The sequence below is a fragment of the Myripristis murdjan genome, chromosome 13 (assembly GCF_902150065.1).
Source record: "Myripristis murdjan chromosome 13, fMyrMur1.1, whole genome shotgun sequence".
Lineage (NCBI taxonomy): Eukaryota > Metazoa > Chordata > Actinopteri > Holocentriformes > Holocentridae > Myripristis > Myripristis murdjan.
Window position 1 is genome coordinate 5,566,133 of NC_043992.1, and position 27,290 is coordinate 5,593,422.

General features: G+C 42.3%; 1 protein-coding gene across 1 annotated transcript; it reads left to right on the plus strand.

Moving 5' to 3' along the window:
* Positions 1-3,345: 3,345 nt before the first annotated feature.
* zc3h4 (zinc finger CCCH-type containing 4) lies at positions 3,346-25,381 on the plus strand. Its single transcript, XM_030066604.1, has 14 exons — positions 3,346-3,644; positions 9,634-9,940; positions 10,523-10,630; positions 10,860-11,073; positions 11,229-11,389; positions 11,998-12,094; positions 13,028-13,164; positions 13,544-13,660; positions 15,219-15,330; positions 16,003-16,112; positions 16,573-17,051; positions 18,573-18,904; positions 19,603-19,860; positions 21,422-25,381. Exons 1-14 carry the CDS (start codon positions 3,565-3,567, stop codon positions 23,116-23,118), a joined length of 4,209 nt encoding a protein of 1,402 aa, XP_029922464.1. The 5' UTR covers positions 3,346-3,564; the 3' UTR covers positions 23,119-25,381.
* Positions 25,382-27,290: the final 1,909 nt, after the last annotated feature.

Here is a 27,290-nt window from a genome sequence, read left to right on the forward strand (position 1 = left end):
CCAGGAGACTGCAGTCCGCCTTCAGCTAATGAAAGACTTAAATATCATGGAGGATATCGATGGGAGAAAACATAGAACTAGCGACAGAAGAAAAAGAAGAAGACTTCTTTGTCTGTATTTCCGGCAGACCAGACGCCTATACGCATACTGCTGCCCCCCGCGGCTGAGTGTCGCATTACGTAAGAGAGTGGAATACGCCAAAACACGGGGGCATGCCAAGTAACATGTAAACGGAATATTCCAGTTGCCGCTGCGCAGTTACCTTTGTCGGAATATTGACCCGAACCGGAATATGGTGCGCATGTAAACGTACTCATTAATTAGGCATAGTTACGGCTGCTAAGGCTTAGCGGCTGTAACTATGCCTAACTATGCAAAAAAAAAAAAAAAAAAAAAGGCATGGCAAGTGCACTCTGCTCGCTCGGGCTTCCTGCGCGCAACAAGACATACCATTCATAATATGCTTAAATCGGGGACATTTCCGGGGACAGTTTTTGCCGGGGACAGGTCATCCAAAACGGGGAGTGTCCCCAGAAACCTAGGACGCCTGGTCACCGTAATCTTGAACTAGTACCATATTATAATAATAATATAAAGCACCATCTCCTTCATTTGTTTAACATCTTAACTGGTAGGACTACATGACGGCATTCCTTTTTCAACTAGATCCGTTTACCATTGATTAATCCAAAGGGATTGAGAAAATAAGTTTTGTCCCCGGCCTGTCTCACTTCTTGAATTTTAGGCCATAGAACAAGGGTGTCAAACTGGTGCCATGGAGGGCCGAGAGGAACCAATCAGTAAAATCACCTGGTGGAGTTTTCATTTGGAATGAAAACCTGCAGCCTCTCGGCCCTCCATGGCACCAGTTTGACACCCCTGCCATAGAGCTTCTCTGGCTTGTTTATCTGGTGTAGTCAGGTCTTCTAAGAAATAGACCTCGGCCTGTTTGCACATTTCAGACTGCTTCATCATTCTCCAGAATCCATCTCTGTGTTGACGTTTGACAAACTTGACGATGATCTGGCGAGTTCTCTTTTCCTATTTCTTCCCACGTAGTGAACTGTGTCAACGATGTCGCCCATCTTCTGGGCTCAAAGTGGTGCGATTTTCTTGAGAAGATTAATCACATCCTCTCGAGTGTTCTCATTCACAATTGGTGAGTATTTATTGCAAACAGCATGGACTTAACCATTTTCAAAGCTGGAAGCCTTTATTTGGTGAGTTTAGAGGGGAATCTTCAAGCTTGCTGAAGTTTCTTTTCTCAGGTCCGGCGTTAGTTGCCTCTATTGTGAAGTCAAGACTATCAAGAGTGCCGGGTACATCAACCTTCTTGTTGTTGCTAACGTTAGCTTTGTCATTTGTTGTCATATTTTGACCTTTTTCATGGATTCTTTCCTGGGCTCTTTTTCTTTTTTTGTGTTTGGCATTTAGGATGGTAGTCCAGCACTTTTGTTGAGGGGAATTAGTCCAAATTTATCACTTTTAGTGTGCATTCTACAAAGTCCGGCCGCTCAATCCGCCATCTTGCCTACCCCCAACAGCTAGCAAGCCAGCTAGACACAGTTGATGCTGGTGACATGGTGACGCAGTGCTGTAAAGCATTGCTTCCCTTCCGTGACACGCTCTGTCACTGAATTGAATGAAGACAAAAAGACAGCGCGGTGCATCTAGTCTGTGACAATTCCTGTTGATTGCAGTGAATCCAATCAAAATTTCAATAGGTGCCTACCTCTTCCGGTTTGAGCAAATGTTGATGTGTGTTTTCCCAATTTGTGGTTGTGTTTTCTGTTTGCCTTTGTGATTGTTGATTTGTTGTGGTGTGTTCTGATTTGTCATTGTGTTTTCTCTTTTGTTCATTTGTTTTGCAGTTTGTTGTGTTGTTATTTTCCATTGTGTTTTTTTATTTGTTCTTGTGTTTTCCTATTTGCTGTTGTTTTTTTCCTATTTGTCTTTGTGATTTGCACTTCACTGCCATCATACACTATGTTTAATGAGAATAATACTGACATGTAGGCCTATAGTAGGGACAGGAAACCCTGCTCCATGCATAGCCCTGCATCTTTTCAGATATCTCCTGCTATCTCCAGGGCCGCTAACTTTTTACTTCAGCTTGGCATGAGATGAAGGGCGGGGCATAATAAATTGACCAATATTCATGGAAACTGACCCACCTGCTTCTCTCTGGCCTTACTTATGCAACAGCCTTACAGAACATCACCATATGACTTGGATAACTAAAGCTGATTAAACTTAAACATGGGGGTTGCTACTCTCAATACGCAGAAGCCCACCTACAAAGTCTAACAACTGCAACAGTGTACAAACAACACTGGGAATCCGGAGAAAATTTCAGAGCGACAGAGTCGCAGAGACCATAGTAACTCACTGTCTCCTGCGCGAATGCGCACGACTGAGAGGAGATACAGAAAAAGCTTACGGAGATTACTCTAAGCAGCATTTTTGGCAATAAGTTACAATATAACAGATATGTGTATATTCCTTGCTTTCTCCTCATGGTCCGAATAACTCGCTGTTGGAAGTATAAACTGCACAGCGCACAGAGGCTACTAACTACTCATTAGCCTGCATATTAAAATACAGACAAGGTGTATTCGCCCAGACTCACCTCAGTTATGGTTCTCCCCTCGTCTGACATACCCCCGCTGCCTCAAGTTGTGATGTGCACAAAATCTCCTGACGCTCCTAAGGGAGCATCCTCGCGGTACACCCATAGCCAGTAAATTCTCCGAGATTTCCTTGAAATCATGTATGCTCTGTAACATGTCCGGGAAAATAGTTTTATATTGTTCCAGACCAGCCATTGCATGGACCAAAGTGTGCCAGACTTTGTGACCGGATGTAAGCCTTGAACGCAGGCGTGATGATGATGGACGAGAAATGCTGTCCCGCCAGCAAATGAGACATAGAGCCCGCGGTCAGCAGGGGCTGATAACAATAAATCGAAAAACAAGTTTTTTTCTGGTTTTGGTTTAATTGTTATTTCTACTCCCAATTTGAAGACGAAAACGGGAAAAGCATGTGATCTTCCGAAAAAAATGAAATAAGGTGTGAAATATTTCTTTAACCTGTCATCAAACAAATTGAATAAAGCTTTTGACGGAGGGTACACGGACCGTTTTGTCTATGACAGTAAATCTAATTCACTAAAACGAACGTGCATTAAGAATGAACCTGCCAGACAAGCTAAGGGGCAAATTTTGCCCTTTGCAAAGCCACATTCGGCAATTTCCGCGACGGCGTACAAAGACGTTTTACGCGGTGACATCATCCCCGGAGAAATCCGCCTTTTCTCTTTGGAGAGGACGGCCGGCCATTTTAAGTTAATCAGTCGTCATTTCACATCGCTACTGTAGGACGGAGAACGTCAGGACCCAATTTCATCATTACTTCTCTTAGAACTGTTAGTGGAGAATTGCCTACTATGAACTGAAATTCTACCTAAAACCAACTAACTAGTAGATCCAAGTGAAGTGACGCATAATCCAGTAGATTCCTTTATCGAGTTGTAATTTTTTTGCACCTCAATGTAGCTAGAGGATAATGGCTGTGGAAAGCATGACTGTCCATCCAAACTCCCCAACTACCAACCACGAACACACCAGTCTCCTGACTGACGAAAGGTCGAGTAATTCTACAATCATATTTAAATGAAATTATTTATTTGTCCTGTGCTTTTAAGACAAAAGCCCGGGTTTCTTTGTTTCTTTTTCATTTTTTTCTTTCAAAGGGATTAAACTCGCCTTTTTCTGGAAAACAAGTACAGAGGTAACGAACGCCATGTTGACACGACAACGCCAACAACTGGGAGGTCAAATACAGTCTGGGAAATTTATTCCCCGTGTTTTTATGAACGTTACCACAATCAACGATAAATCGATTCGGGCGAATTTGTCTGAAGAAAAATAGACGAGGTCGAAAACGACTGATCCAAGCCTAACGTCCATCATCATAGCAGCCAATTCGGCTACTATAAAGCCATCGAGTGAATTGCTTGCCCATTTAGGCGAAAAGTGAAATGATTACTGAAACGTTAATTAAATGAGTTATGTGAGTGTCGGCACAATCGAGCTAATGGGGAAAAAACACCTGCGAAATCTGTTTTTTTTTTTTCTTCCTAACGGTGGGCCTGATCCAGCTAACTTAGCTTAGCTTCTTAGCCAGCTAAATCTACAGCTTGATGAGAGAGGAGCTAGCGTTAGGCTAATAGCCGTTGAAAGAAGTTAGCGTTCGGTTAATAGCCAACAGCAGTTTGTCAGTATTCATGGTACACAATCTCAAAAGTTAACCCCTAGATACGTTTTAGGATTGAGTTAAGTGTAACCAGCATTGCCATAGCAGCTTGAATTATATTCGATCGATGTAAGTTATTTCATCGTGACAATCTATTCAAACCGTTTAAGTCAACGGTCGTTTGGCTGACGAAAGTTTGCCATCTAGCTAGCTGTCTGCTAGCTAACGTTACGCAGTTAGAATTTTATTTTCTTCATCGCCTTTCTGATCCCTTCACACCAGAAAAATGGCTTTTCAATTCCCCGATCACCCCTGATAATTAAGATTTCCCCCACCTACCAGTAACTGATTAGTTTCAAAATATTGACTTCGGGAAAGTATTGACCCTTTTTGCCTTTCATTTACCTTCAATAGACAGCTAGCTTTCCAAAAGACTGTGCTTGTGTATGTCTTAACATTTTGTTTTTGTTTTCAGTCGTGCCCACACTGACTTGTGCCAAACACCAACCAAAGTCCCACAAAAATGTTGTAAAACGTTTGCAAAGCATCCAAGAAGTGCTTCAAGTCAAACACAAAAAGTTTCCCTCTCCACAGTACCCCGGTTGGAAAAATTGTTGTATGTTATACCCCTCTTAAAACAGCTTATCCCCCTTTCCAGTTGCCCCCTATGCCCTCCCCAACCCCATCAAGTGTCCCTAAAACGTAAGGAAAAACCTTTTGTCAATGGTTTGAGAGCAAAATATGAAGAAACCCTCTCACAGTAAGTATTCCCCATCATTTTCCTCCAGGCCCTTTGCTTATGGCACTTATTAACTGTGCATTCATTCATTGTTTCAGCTAATATCCCTTAATGCATGGCAACTTATGTCAGTGCAGCTGTACTTGACCGTAGACCAGAATCATCTTTGCTCATGCTGATCTTCAAAACTTTCACAGTTGACTTTTGCAGCAGTGTGTGCTTAGGCATAGGGGATTTTTTGTAATCACTTTGGCATTAATGGTTATGAATCCAAATGTAAAACTTGCTTGGCATTTTTTTTTTTTTTTTATGGATAGATTCCTCACAGACTTGGCTGCTGTTATGTTCATTTTTTAGCAGTGCTTCTGTAGTAGCTGTGCTGGCCTATGAAGTTAGTAACAGTTTCTCATGTTTACAGGTGTGTTTAGCCCAGGTTTTGGTTAGTTTGAGTTGGAAGATTGTCAGGTTGTTAGCCTTTAAAACTCATATAGTCTACACCAGTGGTTCTCACATGGGGGTATATGAGATCAATCAGTAAAACAAGTCATGCATAATTCCTGAAATAATTAGCCTGTGCTACAGTAAGTTCAATAAAAATGTAAATGTCAGTTTTATAAACCACATTTTATTCCCTCCGGGTATCCCGAGGGTGTCAAATTTGTGAGTGTCTGCATTGAATCTGCTGCTGTGGTTGCCAAGCAAATTTGTTTGTTCAGTTTTACTAGCAAGCCAGACAAAAAACAAGTAAAATGGATTGGTGGTTGAAAATGCAGCAGCGATACAACTGAAAACAATGAGAAAGAATTGAAAAAGAAGCAAACACAGAGTCAACAAAACATGCTCAGTATCAGGTTGTGTGACACTGATGGAGCTTGAGTTTTTTTTCCCAAAGTTTTGTATTTTTTAATTTGATTGATTGATTGATTGCAGAGGGTACTTGGCTAAAAAAAAAAAATGAAGGGGTGCATTATTGAAAAAGGCTTGAGAACCACTGGTCTGCACCAATGCATTACATTCATTTCATGTCAAAGTTTAGGTTGAAGTTTCCCTGTATTTTCAGTTTTTATTTTAATTGACAAACTTTAAGTAAGGTTGTGTGTGTGTGTGTGAGTGTGAGTGTGTGTGTGTGTGTGTGTGTGTGTGTCCAACAAGTTAGAGAGGCCAGCAGCCAGCTTTTGCCCACAGAGTCCCAGCCACTAGCACAAGAGAAATCCTTGTGTCCAGTGAAGCCCAGGCCTGTTTATGTGTGAGAGACCTTGCCTTGACATGTCTTGATTAACAGGCCAGCTGTATAGAATGTGGTAATGCTGAGTTTGAGATGTGACTCAGCTGCTGACATTGTAATCTTTGGCTTGTTGTTTGTTAGCCCAAAAAACATTTGTAGAGAGGAGGGAATAAATAGACAACAGTGGAAAAGTGCCCTAGACATGCTCTGATTTGCACACTTGTAATGGACCAATGGTGCATTATAACACTGGAATATATACATTATGCTGTATAGGGACCTTCTCCACACAGAATGACTCAAGGAAGATGATTAAGCAGAAAGAGGGGCAGCCTCAGTGGGTTAATTGTCAATAAAATGGTGTTTTCTGACCCATAATAAAAAAAAAAAACACATGGGATATAAAACAGTTAGGGTATTAAACATCTTGAAAGTACAAAAAATCATCTTTGGAGCATCTCCAGAATATACCTTGGGCTTGAAACTCACTTGTGGTTGAGGCCTTTGCCATATTGACTTTTCTAGAGAATGTCAGTTACCATGAATTCTATATGAATTCATGGTGCACCAGTTATACATGTGCTTTGGGTAGATATTTATAGTTGTATACTTTAGAATCAATAGTGCACAGTGTGACGGGTTTTTGTTTGTTTGGTTTTTCATTTTTATTTTTAGCTCCATTCAGAATGAAATATGCTTAACAGAAGGCAGTGACATCGGGAAACTTATTTGTCAATTGGTTAGGTTTGTCTTTTACCTGTAGATGCACATGGTGCCCATGATAGCACAATGTAGAAGAGTTTGGCCCTGGTTATTTTATTCTGGTGTGGTGAGGATGTGATGTGGTGTCTGGTGAACAACGCATAGCTGACATTTTGTGTCACAGCAGTCTTGACTCCCCAGCACCAGACATGCCCAGCCCAGCTCTGTGTGTACATTGGCTACAGTTTCACTGTGTGCTCCCCTCAGAATAGAAAACCCATCTGTTTCTGAAAAATCAGATATTGTAAGATATCGGCCAGCCAGTGAGAAGTAATACTGTTCACATTATCAGGTGTCATTTGCTAAACCACATATTCGTGGCGTCAGGTTTCCCTCCTGGCCTTTGGTAGGCAGTACTTGTTGTGGGCCTGCTGTGGATGTAGGCCTTTGTTGAAAAAAGCCAAGACTCCATTTATTCAGGTAGAGAGCAAATAATACCGCAGTATTTGTCTTTTCATTGTTACTGAGTTCAGACCCCTGTGTCATAAATCACATCGTGGTATGCTGCACCGCTGTCCGCTGCTGGAAAGGGCATATGAAACAATGACCAGCCTCACTGTGGCTGTACAGTATGGCAGTTTTGTTTTAGTAAGAGGTCTAGTATTTGAAAAACATGAGGTTTTCCTCATAAAATGATGGCCAGCAAGCAAGTAAAGCTGATTATGGGCAACTGTCAAACTTAACAAGTTTAATCACAAAATTGGTTTGATTTTGATAGCAGAATCTGTTTTTGGAATTTTGACTGACAGCAGGTGGCAGCCATTTTCCCCTCAGAATGCAAAGATGAATAGATTCATTTGGAATTAAACCTAACATCTGTTATGTTTGATTTACTAACAATACAAAACCTTCTCCGGACAAAATGAAGCATGTTAAATTTGCTATCTGCCCTTACTCTCCTTAGTGCTCCTGCTCCTCCTGTCCCTCTCAATATATTGCCTGCTCTGTAATAACACCCCCATTCCCCCCCCTTCCCTCCGCCCCCACCCTCTATGGTGTGGGGCCACGCCTGCATGTGAGCCATGTGAATTAGGATTCTGTGGTTGTGCTCACATTGTCCCATGTGAGTCCCCTGCCCCAGCGTTTGACAACAGTAACTGCAGATTAATTAGACTGCACGGCCCTAAAACACTGACGTGACTGATGATTTCCCTCAGCACTGGCCAGGGTTGTGGTTTCATGGTTTGACATTTGTGTGTCAGCGAAAATACTAGGTAAATTTTAGCTCAAATCTGTTCTTCAGGCCCGGGGTGTAGTTCAGTCATCAGTTTGAGATAATTCCTTGCCTTAAACTAAGGATGAAGTAAGTGGTATTTGTGGTGAATTTTTGGGCAGTGGTTTAAAGGAGCATTGTGAGAAACTTGGATGACTGTGCTAACACAGCTGACTGCATCACACACACATTTTCTGCTCGCATGAAGTGAAATCATCGATCAAGCCTCAAAATTTTTGATAAGAAACAAGCTGTTGTTTCTTGTGCAGCGCCATAATTTTCTGCAATACAAAAAATAAACATAGGGAGTGCTGCTTGGTGCAAGAAATGTCCTTTGCACAAAGTAATCAACAGGTGTTCTTTGTAGTGGGTACCACATGACAGAAGTGGAAAAAATAGAGGGCATGAGACATTTCATAGTGATGTGCAGAAGCCAAAAGTGTGTGTTTTAACTGGTTATGTGGACTATTTAAAAACTAACCCACACATTTCAGTTGAAACGATTTTTGTCAGTATCATTGTCAGTTTTTAACAATTCACATTACTGAAATTGCAACATGGCCAAGTAAAATATCCAAATCATAGGAGATTTTTTTAGATACAGATAAAATGTGTGACAAAGGAACATTACAAGTGAAATATTTAGGGCTGTATGAGACTCACAATTTCCAGAGTCGACTCAGTTGACAGTTTGTCTTCCTTGTCCGTTTGCACATTTTCACCTGCATTTCATCACAGTCCACACTCTTCTCCCACTGGCTAAATTGGGTGGCATCTGGTTTAGTTTGGTATTGTAGTTGTGTCTTCATTTCGCGCACTTGCATATGAAATGTTTTCATATTGATTAGTGTGGCTTCATTGCTCTCTGGTAATTCTTTCGTTTATCCAATTAATTGCACATATGCCAGTTCTAAAAGGATATAAAAATTCACTTAGAGACTCGAGAATGTGTCTTGTTTTTTTGTCATATTGCAATGCCCAGTAACTTAAAAAAACTTTTTGATTTATACAGATGATGTGTGCCAGTATTACTTCTCTGGGAAAATTATGAATGTATTCTCACCTAAATTTTTCTGCCAGATTTTAGATTTTGGCAAAACACCTTGAACCTCTGTACTGTTATCCAGAATGGTTCATCACCGTCCACTGAAAATGAACCACTAACAGTTAGTTTTTATTGTTCATTTAGTTGTTTTTATTTATTGTTAAATTGGTTTTAAGGTCTTCAGCAACTGTTTTTGAAATGTGCTGCACAAAGGATGTTTGGTCTTTCTTGCTGTAGTTGTAATAACATTGATGATTCTTTTTTCACCTAGTAATTGAATTTGATGAAGGTCAGAGTGATGTCGACCTGTTTTAGTTACATTTATGATTATTTTGAGATACAGTTAAAGATCAGGTAAAATAACTGCCCTCCCTATGTATTTTTCCCATTTGCAGGCAAGAGGATGGAGAGCTGGAGGAGGGCGAGCTGGAGGATGACGGAGGGGAGATGGAAGAGGAGGAGATGGGTTCAGGTGGAGCTGCACCAGGAGGTGGAGACGGCGTAGAGGAGGGAGACGCAGGAGGAGGAGCAGACACCGGAGGGGATGGGGCCAATGAGAGGCCTCAGCGCAGCAGGGAGCGCCACGCCAGTACGGGCTCGGATGACGACAGGGCCCACCGCCGGAAGAGGAAGAGGAAGAAAGAGAGGGAGCGGGAGAAGGAGAAGAGGAGGGCCAAGAAACGACGTAAATCCAAACACAAAGTAAGCCTAAAGTCACATTCATTACAGTGGTGTTTTTGTACTAGGTTTCCCAGTGATCACTTGATCATCTGTTAATCAAACGGTGTGGGTGGGACTTGGATTTTCTGTTGATGGAGTTTGAGTTTCTGTAGGTGGCATCCATGCTAACTACCCAGTTCTTAGGTCTTTGGGAAAGTGACAGTTGTAGGGATGGCTATTGGTGTTTTCATAGATATTTCATGATATTTACACACAAGGTTTTTGGTTACATTCATTAGTAATGTGGATAAGATGACCAATCAGGCAGAAGCACATAACAGAACAGATAAAACATCTGATATGTTCAGAAAATTGCATCCCTTTCATGTAATACAGCCTTTAAAACAACAAAAATCGATCACTTTTGGTCATTCAGAGGATTTTAGATTGAATAACTATTGATTTATAGCAGTTTTCTGTCGGGAGTAGAAAAATTGGCATATATTCATATGAAAATATTGGGGATTTCTTTCCAAAAAGAATTGAACCTATGTCATGCCCCTGCCTCTTTCTCTTTATTTTTTTCAGTAACATTACATGTGTTTGCCTCTCTCTCCTCTCCAGCGCCATGCGTCCTCTGATGATGACCACTCGGACTACAGCGATGACTCGGACTACAGTCCCAGTGAGAAGAGGAAGTATAGAGACTACAGTCCTCAGTACCCCCCTTCTGTAAGTCTGGCAAGTAAACACACAGGTTAAATCTGTGTTTACACCATCAAATATGCCCAGGGCCTTGTCTCTAATTCACAGCACAGCGTTCCCACAAGTCAAGTTTTAAACCCCAGCGGATCTTCAAAATTAAGTGTTTCTGTATAGCTGATGTACCTGTAGTTTAAACAGGGAATCTAAAATGACAAAAGACACAAAGTATAATACTTGGACCACGATCTGTCTTTAGTCTCATGGGGGCTACGGAGGCTCAAAGAAGAGCAGCTACATGAAGATGGACAAGCAGAGCTATGGAGGCTATGACGACTACGATGAAGACACCTATGATGGGGAGGAGGAGGATGACATGGGGGACGAGGATTATGACGACTTTACCAAGGAGCTCAACCAGTACCGCAAGGCCAAGGAGGGTGGAGGTGGGCCTGGCAACCGCGGAGGTCGAGGTAAGTCGTTGATGGCTGGTTGAAAAGCTCTGTATTGTGTAATAGAACCATTTTAATTTGTGAACATCTACATGATATGTACTCAGCCACCCAGTGTGACTGGTGCTGTAAATCATTCACATTCTCTCTTCTCTTTCCTTGCTTGGTTTCTGCAGGGGGCAAAGGTCGTATGAAGAACCAGAGGGGCCGTGGAGGGATGAGGGGAGGGAGGAGAGGAGGAAGAGGAGGAGGGAGGGGAAGAGGGGGACGAGGTGGAGGAGGAAAGATTGGAGGAGAGAACGACGATGGAGATGGCTACGGAGGAGATGACATGGAGGTAATTTGGTGTACCTCAGAAATGGCGTCATAATTTGTTTTGTATTTTTCAAAACTGATACAGCAAGGAGGATGAAAGGGAGACACACAGAGTTCTGGTAGGAGTTTGGCGTATTCTGACTTTTTCAAACCCACAGTCCATTTGTATTGGTTCAGAATTCATGTGAAGACAGAGTGGTTGTGCGCACATCCAGTCCTGTTTTAGGCCAGGTGCCGGATAATCAGAGGATCCAAACAAGAAAAAGGTGGAAAATCCGCACACTGAATTGGAGCTCCCAATAAACTTTATTGACTAAAAAGACGACGTTTCGACCAAAATCGTTTCGACCAGGGTTTGAAATAATTGCTGTAAAAATGAGGTGTGAAAGCACACTTAACCAACCCTCTTTACCACACTATCTAACCAACTACATTCTGTGGGCTCAACGCATAGAAATCTTTTAGCCTAACAAATGCAGAGATTATTCACTATTTACAATCCATACAATTTACTATGACAGGTAAACATGTAGCCTTCACCTCTCAAACCTTATTTTTCACATTGTGATGTTGAGTTCTATTGTGTGAAACATCAAGTGACACTCCATGCCATGAATTGTGTTTTCACAGTATGGTGAAGATGAGTATGACAACATGGGGGACAATGACTATGATGACTACTCAAAAGAGCTCAACCAGTACAGGAAGTCCAAAGACAGAGGCAGAGGTGAGTGGGGACCTGAGTTCTTTGTCCAGTCTTTCATGTGATTTTTCACAAGGAGGCACTGTGACTTCTTTGAAGCAAACAAGCAGATATGAGTCTGTGAAACATGGCTGTTTCTGGCCATCTCCAGTAGGAAACATCAGCTGAACAAGTTTGGACAAGTTTGCTTTTTTGGAACCTAGGCCCTATTTGCAGATTTATCTGGCATCAACCCTAGACATAGAGACCATCATTTCAGTGGTCAGTGGGGCAATTGTAAATGGCTTTGAAGAAGTAAAATATTGTTCCTTACCAAAATTGGAAGCTTGGTGTAAACTCTCGGAACGTTCTCTTGAACAAAGTTTCGCAAACTGATAATTTCATCAACAGAACTACTGCGTCAGGAACAGAACTGCTTTATAACTCAAATCACACACACACATTTTATTTTTTTCCGTATTTTGTCCATTTTGTCTCTGGAATTTTTAGCAGACTGACCAAATCTAATCTCGTTGTGTTGTAATGTACAATGACAATAAAGGCATTCAATTTAATTCAATTCAAATCAGCTCCATAAATTGCCTGATTTTAATTTTAAATGTGTCACTCACCGACTGTCACCTGTGTGTACTGGGGGAAGGAAGGGGGCTGAGGAAATGGAGTAGTGGATGTATAAATGTATAAAACACTAAGTAAGTAAATAAATTTATAAAGTACGTTTAAACACAGCTGACCAAAATGCTGTACAGAGGTGATTTCACTGAGAAGTGTCTTCTCTCTGCTTAAAGTTGGGGTAATCAGTGAAATCACCTGGTGGAGTTTTCAGTTTGAATGAAATCCTGCAGCCTCTTGGCCCTCAGTGGCGCCAGTTTGACACATGTGGCTTAGCCCAGAAAACAAATTCACAGTCAAATTCCTGCTCCTTTCTCCTGTTCTCGGCCTCTGTCTTCACATTAGGTGGAAAAGGTGGCCGTGGGCGTGGCAGAGGTAAAGGAGGGCGTGGCATGAACCGAGGAGGGAAGGGCCGTAACCGAGGGAGAGGAAGGGGAGACCACGGGAACGATGATGACAACAATGGAGACATGGACATGGAGGTGAGACTTTTTTAAAATCAACAAACCAGAGCCACTCTCTGAAAATAGTTTGAGTGGTTTGTCTCAAGTGATTTTGCATTTTTATCTGTGACTGAGCACACTTATTTTTTTCTTGTAGTGTCCTAAGTCACACTCACATAGTTAATTTTACACTGTGAGCTTGCCTTAGGGTTCTTTGGAACAAGTCACTTAAGGGGGAGCCCCATTTTCCCAGCCAGTGATTCAAAGTTGTCAAGTGAAATTACTGCCCATGTATTGTACTTGGAAAACAAAGATTGTGATTATCTTTCTCCTTTCATTGCTTTACACTTTGCTCCTTTGCTCTGTATGTGTGTGTGTGTGTGTGTGTGTGTGTGTGTGTGTGTGTGTGTGTGTTTAGGATGGAGGTGGAGGAGGAGGAGATGGTGGACTGGGGAGGAGGAATCAGAACGAGAAGCACCAGGATAAGAAAGGAAAGGCGATCTGCAAGTACTACATCGAGGGAAGATGTACCTGGGTGAGGCAGTGTAAAAAGTTCTTGCTTGAACATTGAGGATCTAGCCTAGAATAGAGAAGGTTGTCCATTTACAGATGACACAGTTAAGACTGCATAATACTGGAAGTTTTATAATGTAGATGCTTGTTCAGTGCTGGAAATAGGCATGGGCGGGGTTAACCGGGTACCCGACTATCCGAGGGGAGAATTTGCTACTCAGTTATCCACGGCATACAAAAGTGCCCAGTCCAGCTTAGGATCAAACTACATAATCACGTCATGGTTCGGGTATTCTTGATGTTAAACATTTTTGGATCAAACAATATGGTTTTTCGTTTTGTAAAAGCATATTTTTATCAAGACTTTTCAAGCGTATGGAGTTGGCCCTGCCTATAGGCTAGAGCAAAAAGAATGTAGAGAGCAGGGAGGGAGAGGCTATCGCGTCTGTTAGAAAACATTCTGAAACATTAACGTCATTGTTCAGTGATTCTCAAATTTCAAATTTAAGCACAACTCTTGTAATATAATTGGATTCCAGTCGTAAGAAAACGACGACAAGAAAAAAGGGCACGCCCGTATTGCTTTGACTGTCGAGGTGAGCTGCACACAAGAAACAGCAAACAGAAGTGGACAAAGAGTTGCAATGGACGGGTAAATTTAGTCTAGATTGTAATGCTGGTCGATGCATTTTGGGATAGTCGTGTCTGTGAAATAACCACTCTTTAACAAACAGAGCTCATTTAACCTGTTGCCTTGCACATTGATTTATGCTATTCCCAGTGCGATGTAATGTTAGCTAACTGAGAGACACAACGCACTCACATTTACGCATAATAAATAAGCATTTATACATGTTTATTTTATTTACTCGGTCATGGATAAAACATGAAAGCAGTCTACCACCAAGATAACAATGACTGTGAAAACAGTTTTCTCCTCGATTAAACGGGTGTATTGATGTGCTGTATATGAACGATTTTATGTGTCCCCTTTTAACCTAATTACTTGGGTACTCGAGTAGGCCCAGGCTAGGTTACTCGGTTATAAAATGAGTCGAAATGCGCATCCCTAGCTGGAAACTCTGTTGCCGTTAAAAATATTTTAACAGCTGTCAGTGGAATGAAAGTAAATTTCAGTATACAATAGGGCAAGTCATTTTTCTGCGGCTTTTATAAATGCTAACTGCTTTTTTTAATTGAATCAGGCTACACTCAGTAGCTTGATCAGAATTTCACTGTAAAACATTTTGTTTGTTGTTCTTGTGTGTTTGATTCTTTTTAATGCCATACAGTTGATGGTGATGATAGTTTTTGCATGACCGGCTGTTGTCAAACATTGAAACTTGACAACTCTGGGCTCCAGGTAGCCCAAACACCAACATGATGTTTTTGTTGTTCAGTAACATGGCTCCACATTGCTCATGTATTGAGGCTGAGCAACGTATTGATCAGATGTTGATTTTGCCTAAAAAACAGGGAGAGGCACCATATCAGACACAGAAATAGTCAGCAAAATAGAGTACTCTTGAATTTTCTATCTGAAAAACAAAGTACAATAACAAACCTCTTTTGGCCACCAGGGGGACCACTGCAATTTCAGTCATGACATTGAGCTGCCGAAGAAGAAGGAGCTGTGCAAGTTCTACATCACTGGCTACTGTGCCCGAGCTGAGCACTGTCCCTATATGCATGATATCCTTCACTGCTGTACGGACTTAGATTGTCTTTATCAGCCCCAGGGGTTTTGGGCACCCTTTTAAGTGTAGCATTATTCAGTTAAATGAAAATTACCTTAATCACTTTATAGAGATTAATCAAAAGTAAGGCTGATGTAGGATTTCTGGGTTAATACCAGTTTGGAAAATGCATTTAAAGCATAGTTGATTGATTTTTTTTTTTTAATCCAAAATGATGAGATTTTGGAAAACTTGGACTGTTTAAAAAATATATATTCTGATCATTAAAATGATAAGAAAATGATTCTGCACCACTGTTAAAATAATTAGAAAGTCAATGATGATTTGAGATAAGTCAGTAATTTGAGATGTATCATAAATATAGCACTCTCAAGACCAAAATAGCACTAAGAAATATACTTGAATTGATTAATTCCAAAGAGGTGATTTTGACAAGATATCAACTTAAGTAGATGAATAATCCATATTGGCCAGTGATATCGCTGCATCTGGGAAAACTACTTTCACCTAAGATACCTTGCTTGGTAGTATAGACTGACTTACAATTTCAGTCAACAGCATTTTATGGCAATGCAGCAAACCCAGGATTAGGATGAAAATTCAAACAGATGTTTGATTTAGTTTTTATCTAGTTGGTTAGTGGTGATGTTCCTTGACCAGGCAGTACGTGATTTCCCCTGCAAGCTGTTCCACACCACCGGGAACTGTGTCAACGGAGACGAATGTATGTTCTCCCATGAAGCCCTGACTGATGACACCCAGGAGCTGCTTAACAAGGTGACATCCTTTCAGCAAATGATTCATCTTCTCTTCTGTCTTCTCCTGCATTTTTCATGAGCTCTGCAGATCCTAAAAAGGCCTAAAATGTGTTAAATTGAGCTATTTATATTCATGGCCTAACCAAGGTCTTAAATTAAGTAAAATATACCTTTTATGTTTTGAAAGCTGCTTTTAAAATTTTGTTTTGTCAATGCACTTCTTTTCCAGTCAGAAATCATCCCCATTCATGGTGACCTGTATTCCAGTACTGTTTTCATTTTTCACATTGCTTTTTGTGGCCAAGTTGGTCTTTATCTTCCAAGCGGCATTATTAAATAGCTCTTAGGTGGGTTTCTGCTGCCAAAGACCAGACAATTGCAGATCACCTAGATCTTAGTTTTAGTTTCAGGAATGGCTGGATTTTGTTTTCCTCTCCTCCTTTGACCCCTGTCTTTCTCTTGTTATTGTGTTAATCTAGATGTTGGCGGAGGATGCCGAGGCCGGCGCAGAAGACGAGAAGGAGGTGGAGGAGCTGAAGAAGCAAGGGATCAACCCTCTGCCCAAACCCCCTCCAGGAGTTGGCCTCCTCCCCACGCCTCCTCGACTCGGCCCTCCAGACACCAACACCGGCCCAGGGGATTTCAGTGGGCCAATGGGCGGTGACTTTGTCATTCCCCCTGTGCCCCACCAAGGGCCCATGGCCAACAAATGTCCCCCAGGACCTGGACCTGGACCTGGACCTGTCCCTGCACCTAACCCCTGTGCTGGTCCCCCTCTCCCTGGCCCTGAAGCAGGACCCTACCAAGGAGGCCCTGCAAACCCCAGTGTGCCCCCTCCTCCTATGGGCCCCCCTCCTCCCTGTGGTGGAGGAGGAGGTGGTGCAGGGAAGAAGATCCCCTCGCTGTTTGAGATTAAAGTTCAGCCAACAGGACAGCTTGCTCAGAAACTGGCTGTCAGGTGAGAGATCAGAGGATACACACACATGCAGGATATGATAGCATGATGATATAGTGGTTAGCATCACAGAAAAGGGTCCTGTGTTTAAAAGCTGGCGTCCCAGTGTTTGCTTGGGTTTCTTCCAGGTGCTCCAGTTTCCCATGCCACCAAAAACATATGTTAGGTTAAAGCATTTATACTAGGTTCTCAAAGTAAGGCTTAAAATTGGAGGTGGTCCCCAGATGCTGTACAGTGTATGCCTACTTTTCCTAAAACTTTGGATGGGTTTAATGCAGAAGACTAATTTCCCAAAAAGGATTAATAAAGGATAGTAATGTTCTTTTATTTTCATTTTTGCCAATATAGCTCAAATTCTAATCCACAGTGAGAGAGTGTTCAACAGAAAAAAAGAGAGCTCTAAAGACTAGATTACTGACATAGCTGTCAAGGTGGCTCTTCCATGTTATAAATAAATATAATCCTACACCTTTAAGTATATTGATTTTACAGTATATTGTATATTGTGAATATTCTGCATAATAATTTATGCTCTGCGTGAAAACTGTAAGGAAGCAATTTGAAGACATCATAATCTCAGTTAACTTCTCATGGGCATTTGTCATTATTTTTGGCTTTTTATAGGCTAAATGTGTCATCGGTTAATAGCAAAAGGCAGTAGATTTAATAGTGAGCTGCAGCCCCAGTAATGCATATATGCTTGGCATACACCCCCATGTAGACACACACTTTTGGGTCAAACTCCAGTTTGGCAAGATGTTGTACTAGGGATCAAAACCAGAGTGTACAGATTCAAACCATTGATTACAATGAGCATTCTTGCATATTCTTTAATTGAAATAATCTGTTGTGAATTGTAGTAAAGTTCTTATTTTGCTGAATCTCTTCACTACTCTTTGAGAACCATTATAGCAAAGAGTCACTTCTACCATGTTTGCACTGAGCAATTACTTGTTCCATGAGGGAAGTGTTATTAGATAGGTAGATTAGATAGATAGATAGATAGATAGATAGATAGATAGATAGATAGATATACTTTATTGATCCCAACCAGGGAAATTCTGGTGTTCCAGCAGCAACAGTAGAAACATATAATAAAGTTAAATAAAATAGAATAAAAGCTAAATATATACAATAAAGACTATAAAGGCTAAAACTAAAAATATACAATAAGGGCTAACCTAAGAAAAAGAGATATGAGATGTGAAATATACATATGGTAATGAATATGAAATATACAGATGGAATTGAAGCATATACATGATTGTATAGATAAGGAGAGTGAGCATGAAACCCCAAGAACCAAGAACCAAGTGGCAGAACCCGACGCCTGGTACTGGGATTCAGGAACTAACCGACTTGATTCGGCCTCTTAAGGAATTAAAATTATTATAAAATTATAATTATTATTATTGTGTCACACACTTGATTTGTTTTCACCTAGGACTACCTGCTAAATTTTTTTTTAAAAAGTTGTGTAAAAGTGGTATACGTAAATCCAAACCTCTTTTCTCTGCCTTCAAGGAGTCAGACACCTAGCGGGAACCAGAGTCAGACAGGAGCACCTGGGCCCCAAGTGGCCCCCGGTGGCCCCCCGGCTCGCTTCCCAGGCCCACCAGGACCCCCTTGCATGATGGGTTCTGACATGCAGAACATGGGCCCCGGCATGGGCATGAACCAGGGACCACCAAACATGGGACCTGGAGGACCGGCCATGATGGCAGGCTTCGGGTCAGGTGACGGCGCTCCACATGGAGGTGTCATGCCTCCTGGACCTCCGCAGGGTGGAGGAAACTTCTACGACAACCTCTACAATCAGCAGGAGGGCGTGAAGATGGATGGAGTGACAGCGCAAGGTGAGAGTGGCTTTGGATAATCATTTAAACTGCACATTTCCATGATAGCATATTAGGACCATTACTTTGGGTGAGGGATTACAGAGCCAGTGAGGAAAGAGGTAATATTCTCAGAAATCAGAGGAGATCAGAGGATACACACACATGCAGGATATGATAGCATGATGATATAGTGGTTAGCATCACAGAAAAGGGTCCTGTGTTTAAAAGCTGGCGTCCCAGTGTTTGCTTGGGTTTCTTCCAGGTGCTCCAGTTTCCCATGCCACCAAAAACATATATGTTAGGTTAAAGCATTTATACTAGGTTCTCAAAGTAAGGCTTAAAATTGGAGGTGGTCCCCAGATGGTGTACAGTGTATGCCTACTTTTCCTAAAACTTTGGATGGGTTTAATGCAGAAGACTAATTTCCCAAAAAGGATTAATAAAGGATAGTAATGTTCTTTTATAATGTTCTTGTGATATTTACAAGAAAAAACTTTGAGAAAAAAAAATGACTTTTTTTTAAGGAACCACATCACTTCACTTTGCTGAATATGGTTCTTGGTTCCTTGACCAAACTTGACTTTTTTTCTCGTAAATTTACCACTTTAATCTGATAGAATATCAGAGATTTTTTTTATTGGAATATTACCACCACCCACCCCACCCTGTACATTTCTCTAGGTTCACTGAAGCTAAACTCTCTCCTCTCACTCCAGGTGACAACTACCAGGGCTTTGGTGGGATAGATGAAAGAGGAGGGGGAGGAGGAGGTGGCAAATTTGACGATCAGTCAGGCAGCCAAGATGGTTCTACAAACACAGCGTCAACAAATCAAGGAGGGATTTCGGTGCCTGATTTCCTGCCTCCGGCCCAGCGTGTTTTGTTCATGAGGATCCAACAGAAACAACAGGAGGAGGAGGAGAGGGCACGCAGGCTGGCCGAGGGAGGAGCAGAGAAGAACAGAGATGCTGAAGGTAAAGAAGAACCTTGTGTTAATGTGCACCTTCAATTTAATTGTGACCTGCACCCTTAAAATCCATGTCTCACTTTGTCTTGAAGCTTAAAAAGCTTAAAGATTGTCCTTAATGGGAACCAAGTTTTTTGCTTAAACTGCCTGATCATGGCTAAAATAGTAACATTTTGTTAAATATTCTAATCATTTGTCTTGATTTGCAGACAAAAATAATTTTGATATACTTGTGACATCTGACATAATCATTTTGACTTTAGTCAGCTCTGAACAAAATGTGACAGTATTGCCAGTATGTTAAAAATGATATTAATTGTTGAAACACAAATCACATTATACTATTATATACAGATGACTGCGCAACTCTTTCCAGCTGACAGTTTATAATATTGCAATGTAAACAGCACAAATACTGACATAGACTGCTTATTATTATAATATTTTTGTAATGATACACTGCTGATAATAGTATTCCTTAACAGTATCTTTGACCTCAAGTTCACACCAGTTTTGAGCAGATGCTTGAGAAATTCACTCTGACTTGATTTAAAGCCCAATTGGAACGAGGCAGGTCTCTTTGGATGAAAGTGTAAATATCAAGCTCTAGAAAAATGTGTGTGAAAGTAGTAGATAGAAGACCTGGTTTAGCTAAGAATACATTGCCCTCAACTTTTTTTTTTTTTTTATTATGACCAAATAATTCTGCAGGGGACCAGGATAAACCAGTCCCACATGCAGATGATGTTACTAATGCAGAAAACGAGTACATAAACGATGAGTTTTATACCTACTAGAGTAGGTGTTTTCCCCTTACATCAGCATTGTAAAACTCAGGTTAGATTGCCGTTTTGGTTTTGATTCACTGCCAGGATCCCACATTTTTCCAGTCAAACTGCATTAAAACACCAGGGAGTCCAGGCCTGCAACATTTGCTTACACTCTAAATAATATGAATGTACCCGCTGTGTGCATGTCCCAGGTACTATGTCCATAATGGGGTTGAGACCCTCGCTCTAATGTGAACACTGATCAGTAACAAATCACGCAGGAGTTTCAATACTGAACTGAGCTGGAAAAGAAGGAACACACAGGAATTAAGAACTTGAAGAACACTGGTAGTTTTTTGTGGCATAGAAGTGAAGCAGGCTGCTGTTTTGTAAAAAATTTACACAAATACAAATGCACTTGATAGTTGATCGAGTTCTTACACAAATCCAGAAAGTCTTAAGTCATTTCTCAGCGGGGTGGGAGATTGTACCAAGTACAAAACTGATACTGATTACAAAACTGAATACAAAGTATTGATTGATACCAGGTACCCTGTAGTGACAGTGTAGACTTAGTGTGAGATCTCCAGAAAAACTAGTGAATATGAAATGATTCTTTGTCCCTGTGTGTCAACAAAGGACGCTTTTATCGCTAACATGTAACTTAAGGCTTTTGGTATCAGATATAAGCCTTGATTAATAATAATAATAAGATGCAGATACTGGCACTGATACTGACATCATTATCTTTGCATCCCCTCTCAACATTTAACATGTTAAAATTTTTCACTCTACCAGGTGACTCAGGGAACTGGTACTCCAGTGAGGATGAGGACGGTGGCGGCAGTGTGACCTCAATTTTGAAGACGCTCCGCCAACAGACACAAGCTCCACCCAAATCAGACGGGCCCCCAAGTGACCCTCGCCTCCAGAAGACTTCTCCTGCCCAACCTCCATCCCGCCCTGCTGACCCACGCCTCACCCGGGACCCCCGTCTGGCTCGAGCCACTGAGTTGGCCCAGACCCAAGACTCTAGCCACTCAACCCCCGCCCTGTCTTCCTCTGGGCCCCCAGCAGATCCCAGACTGGCCCGATTTGCTGCTACAGCCTCAGCTGCGTCGTCCTCTGTAACCCCCCCTGTACCTAAGGCTGAACCCCCTTTGGTGTACAAGCCCCCACCGCTCACTGCCCCAGCAGCAGAGGAGGAAGAGACAGAGCGGGTGCTCAGGGACAAGCCAGTGCCGATTCCTCTGGATCCCCTGATGGGCATGGTGCTGCGGGACCCCCGGTCCCAGCTGCAGCAGTTCAGCCACATCAAGAAGGACATTATTCTGCATGTCCCACCCTTCGCTAAGACCATCACTTGGTCACCCGAGGACCTTCTTCCACTCCCTTTACCCAAGCAGGACCTCTTGCCGCTCCCGCCAGGCATTCCACCTGTCTCGTCGCTGGACCCCCGGCTGTCCCGTGCCCAGCAGCAGCTCCATACGGCCCTCCCTCACACCCAGCCTCCTCCACAGCTCCCGCCTTCCTCATTGGACCCTCCTGCTCCTGCTCCCTCCACCTCCTCCCTGCCTGACTTTGAGCTGTTGTCCCGCATCCTGAAGACCGTCAGCTCAAGCCCATCCCAGACCACCTCCCCTCCTCTCCTGCCTGTCCCTCCTCCTGCAGTATCCCTGCTGGGCACCCCTCCCCCTGCGCCTCCTGCCTCGGTGGATAAGCCTGTTGACCCCCGGACGGCCCGCAAGCCCCTTGCCGATCCCCGCCTCCAGCCTCAAAAGTCGGCTCTGAAGCAGCCATTGGAGCCCACGCCCCCCCCTGCCCCCTCTGCTGCGCCTGCTTTTACCTCCAGCTCCTCCTCCCCCGCCATCGCCCCCTACGACCCCCGGCTGCTCTCTTCAGGTGGGGTGGGGCGTGGTGTAGGAACAGGAGCACCAGGGGGCGCCAGTGTCCTAAGTGGCATTAGCCTTTATGACCCTCGGACTAACAAACCAGGCAGCCCTGGCACCAGCAACGGCTCCAACAGCTCGCCCAACTCAGCCAGCACAGAGTCCCGGTCTGGCGACTCCACGGTGGCCAAACCAAAATCCAAGGAGCCACTGTTTGTTCGGAAGTCGGCTCTGGACCAGCCGGAGACCGAGAAGAGTGGAGAGCAGGCGACTGACCGATACAACAGCTACAACCGGCCGCGGCCCAAGCCAGCGCCCTCACCCAACTCAACAACTCAGGGTGGGGCCGCTGCCGGGGCAGCCGCAGCCGGAGGCCAGGGTGCTGCCGGCGCTGCTGCGGAGCTGGCACCCGCGGGCGTCCACAACTTGCCAGTGTCGTCCCTGTTCAGTATGGTGAAACAGGTGACCAAGCCCAGCGGGACAGGCAGCCCATTTGGAGGAAGCAGCCCAGCACAGTCCGACCAGGCTGCCACGGAGCAGGACAACGCCTCGCTGAAGGACGTTTTCAAAGGCTTTGACCCCACAGCCTCGCCCTTCTGCCAGTGACCTCTGACCTTTAACCCCCGTCCATGCCGGCTTTTTGTTTTAAAATGTTCGGGCACTGAAAAGATCAGTGAGCAGAAAGTGAGCAGTGCACTGGCCACTGCCTCTAAGACTTGTGTGAATGTTTCTGTCACACGCCTACATGTTTCCAGCAAAGTCACACACACAAACACACACACACAGACTCACACACATCCTACCACAGTGTTGCAGATTAGATTCTATAAGAGACTTCTGGGTTTTGGTGAGGGTAGGAATCTAAGGGGAGGGTTGGAAGTTGAATCTCTATTTTAAAGTAAAAATTATGATGTATAAATAAATGTATTCTCCACGCTTGATGAAAATAATTATACAGACAGCAGCAGAAACGCATTGATATTGACTGTATTTTTTAGCTCTCGTTTTGTTGTCTCATATTTTCTGTGTTCCAGCTCCTTGTCCTTACAGGATGTTATGTCAGGGCAATACAAATTGGCCAGCAACGGGAAAAAAATAGGATAAGAAGTTCAAAAGTCTGTCCAAATATTTCTTGGCACAACTGCAGCTCCTTTGTAAATACGCAGCAACACAGAGGGAACTCCTTGGGCACTATCTGCCCATCAGATTGCCCCTTGTCACTGCTTTTACACTGACTGCACCCTTTAATTCCCAGATAAACATTTTACATTTCTCTCTGCCTACAAAAAAAAAAAAAAACTGAAAATGTAGTTTGTCACGCACTCACTGCCACACCCCATGTACGATTTGCTTGATTTAAATTTTTTTCTACTTCTTTTGCACTGTCGTGTGTGTCCCCTGAGGACTGTAATAGTTGAGTTCACATTTTTAATGTCTGTTCCCCCTCCAGCTGTTCATATCACTTTTGACTTAAGGCATTTAGCTCTTACCCAGAGCAGTTCACAGTATGCACAGGTGGGGTGGCTGTTACTGCAGTTGACCTGTGACCTCTTGGTTATGGGACAGCCTCTCTAACCACTATGCCACCCCACTCTAACATCCCCAATTTATCCCCTTCACTGTCCCATAAATGTGCTGTTGGACCTCCTCAGACTTTGAATTTGAGGAAAGGCTTGTAAGCAAATATGTAATCATCAGCTGTAAGTGAAGATCTTGTTTTATCAGTCTGAAAATGTCAAGCATCCATTGTTTAAAAAAAAAAAAAAAAAAAGCTTATTTAGCCAAGATGTAACTGGTGGTGATCTCCTGTGCACTTAACTTGGTTCAGATGGCTCCCACGTCACCCTGCTGCACTGATTTGAGCACGCTGGCAGTCAGCTGTAACACCGCCTAGTGTTTGTGATTGGTTGCTGAATATTGATGTCGCCTTCTTTACAGCTGCAACCTGTAAACAAGATATTATCTGGTCAGCTGATGTTTTTCTCTGCCATCTTTACACCTTCATGATCAGGATTCTTTTCACCCGCTGGAAACAGTGGTTAAGGAATTCCAGATATCAACTCCCACGTTTTACTTGCTTGTTAGCCAAATGTTTTTGTTTTTATTTTTGTTTTCTGACCCTGAATGGAAAAAGATCTTATGGAGTGGCTACAAAAATTACAGGCCCAGCTAGTGGCTAGTGGGGCTAGTGGCTGGTGGTAAAGTACTACTTGAGGTACGACAATCAAAACTAGACTAGACTACAAAAATCCAATCAATACCTCTACAATAACTCTGAAAACAGCTGAATCTTGCAGGAAAAAAGAACCATGTGGCTGTTTTTGCAGATCTTCTGATTCGTAAGCTGCTCTGAAAATCTCAGTGTTAATGTAGATCGGAAGTGCAGCAAATGAATCGGGTGGGGATGGAGAACAGCTGCAGCCATGTTGCCTTAAGAGCCAGTGATATGCTTGCACAGTGTGTTCCAAAAAAAAAAAAAAGTTTAGATTATTTGCAGGTCACTGTAAAGGAGGATGAAGGCTTTTTGCGTTCATCTCTGACTGTCATTCTAGAGGTTTTTTCAATTTCAGAAGATTGTTCAAGTGAGACAGACAAAATGTTAGGATCTGTCCTGTCGTCGTTCCCTGTCTGTCTTGTGTGAAAATGTTGATCATTTTAATTTATTTTTTTATACTTGGCTAAAATATGCCTCCTCACTTGACATTTTTGAGCTGAATCATTGTACGTGATAGGCATTTGTTGTTGTTATTACCATTCACCTCAGTGGGATGCAGGCAGCCTGTAACAGTGAAGCGAGGAGAAAAGACATGTTTTTTTTTGTTGTTGTTTTTTTTTTTATTATTTGCTTCTGTGTATAAGGATTGTCAAACTAACAAAAATCCTCTCTTGGCTTACTCCTGCCAGCCGTGAAAATGCTTGTTAAGGAGAACTGAGTCTCTGCTATAAAATAAGAGTGAAATTTATTGTTCTTCCATTGGTTCTATGGCTTTTTTTTTTTTTTTTTTTTCCTGTAAATTTGTCTTGTTTTTTCTGCTTTGTAAATTGGGGGGGAGGGGCATTTTCTAACCGTACACTGTAGGTGAGGTTGTGAAAGTATTTAAATAAAGGCAATACATGATCAACCAGGTTGATGATCTGCCTTGTGATTTCTTTTTATTACCCCAGTTTTAACCAGTTCATAGCAGCCATTCATGTGAAGTAGAACTCAGTCTGTTCTCATACTTGTTTCCTCCATGCTTGCACAAGGTAGTCTGAAAAAAAAAAGCTATGCTGTAGCATAAAAAAAAAAAAAAAAAAACCTTGAGCAAAATGCTGTACAAAGCTAAAATAGGATGCATAAAATGGAATAGGATTACACACTACACAATTGCACATCACAAGTCATACACAAGTTTGGTGTGGGAAAAAAAGTGTGAAACAAAGGGGAACGTGAAGTGGAAGTAATCCTACTCAGGACTTTAAACTAAAACTAGGAATTGTTGAAAAAGTTACAAAAAGTGCAAGAGAAGTTTTTTCCACTTCTAATGCCATCATTACCGTATATTTTCTGTATTTGACCCCAAAAGTAAAAGAAAAACATTTTTTCCAAGTTTTTTCATAAAGCTTTCTAGTTTTCTAGTAAATTTACCACCATTAAATCTCAGAGACTGTGATTTTTTTTCTTGTAAATTTACAACTTCAGTTTTTTTTTTCTTGTAATATCAACCCCCTTCCCTCCTTCCCTTTTTTTCTTGGCAGTGATCACTACACCACAAGGTTGCCACATGAGACTGTTGTGGAATTTATTGATTTAAGTAAAAGCTTAAGACCAAGATCTTTGTGTGAGTTTTATTCTTGCAAGAAGGTCAATCAGCTTACAGTGTCAAGACAGTCTGTAGAGTGAAGACAAGGCTCTGCCCTTGACAAAAGTATTTATACTCACTTCTGCCCATCATGTGAATAAATGTTACATGATGAATGCCTGCAGCCTTGAAGCAATTTTGTACACCAACAGGATGACTACAGAAATATTTTCTCAGTTGGTGTGAGTGAGTGTGGAAGTTTTGTCACGCAATGTACTGGAACAATACACAAACAATGATATTTGTATTTTCAAATACAATTCCCCCTTTTGATTATACTTGATCACATAAGAAAGGAAAATAACCAAAACAATCACACCAAAACAATCTTCAACACAACAGAACAATAACATCAATCACAGGTGATAGTATGTACAGCATGTGAACACATTAACTGACTGTTAAAATCCTGACCGTTCAATTAACAGCACCATAAGAATACATGGTTAAATGGGGGACAGAGGTCTCAGCATCTGAGGAGGAGTTGGTGTGGGAATGAGGAATCCAGTCAGGTTTTGGGTAAAGGTCAGGGGCTTGAAGTAAGGCCACTTTATCAGACTGTAGCTGTAGCATTTGGGTGGAAATGGACTTGTCAGTAGTGTGTATGACCAGGGCTCTAATGAAAGGGAGAAGACAGCAACCACAGAAGGCAAACAATACAAGCACTACCAAGCAGCTGGTGAAAATGGGCAGTAAGAAAGCTTTCCATCTACTCAGCAGAGAATCAAGCCAGTCAGACCAGAGGGGTATTCCTGAAAGGAGGTTCAACAAACTCTGAGTCTATCCCTGAACTCTGAGTTGACTGATACCCCTTTTCCACCAGGGCTTGTTTGGAGCCGGTGCCTGACTTAGCACCAGTTCTTTGGTTTTCCACCGCCCAAGCAGGGGCCAAACTGGTGCCAAACTGGTTCCAAACTGGTGCTAGGCAAGCACCGA

Excerpts from the sequence above, each read along its gene's own strand:
- zc3h4 (XM_030066604.1), top strand. The coding sequence starts at position 3,565 with ATGGCTGTGGAAAGCATGACTGTCCATCCAAACTCCCCAACTACCAAC. Across the intron at positions 11,074-11,228 it reads TGGCAACCGCGGAGGTCGAG|GGGGCAAAGGTCGTATGAAG; the intron begins GTAAGTCGTTGA and ends TGGTTTCTGCAG. Across the intron at positions 15,331-16,002 it reads GCACTGTCCCTATATGCATG|GTGATTTCCCCTGCAAGCTG; the intron begins ATATCCTTCACT and ends ACCAGGCAGTAC.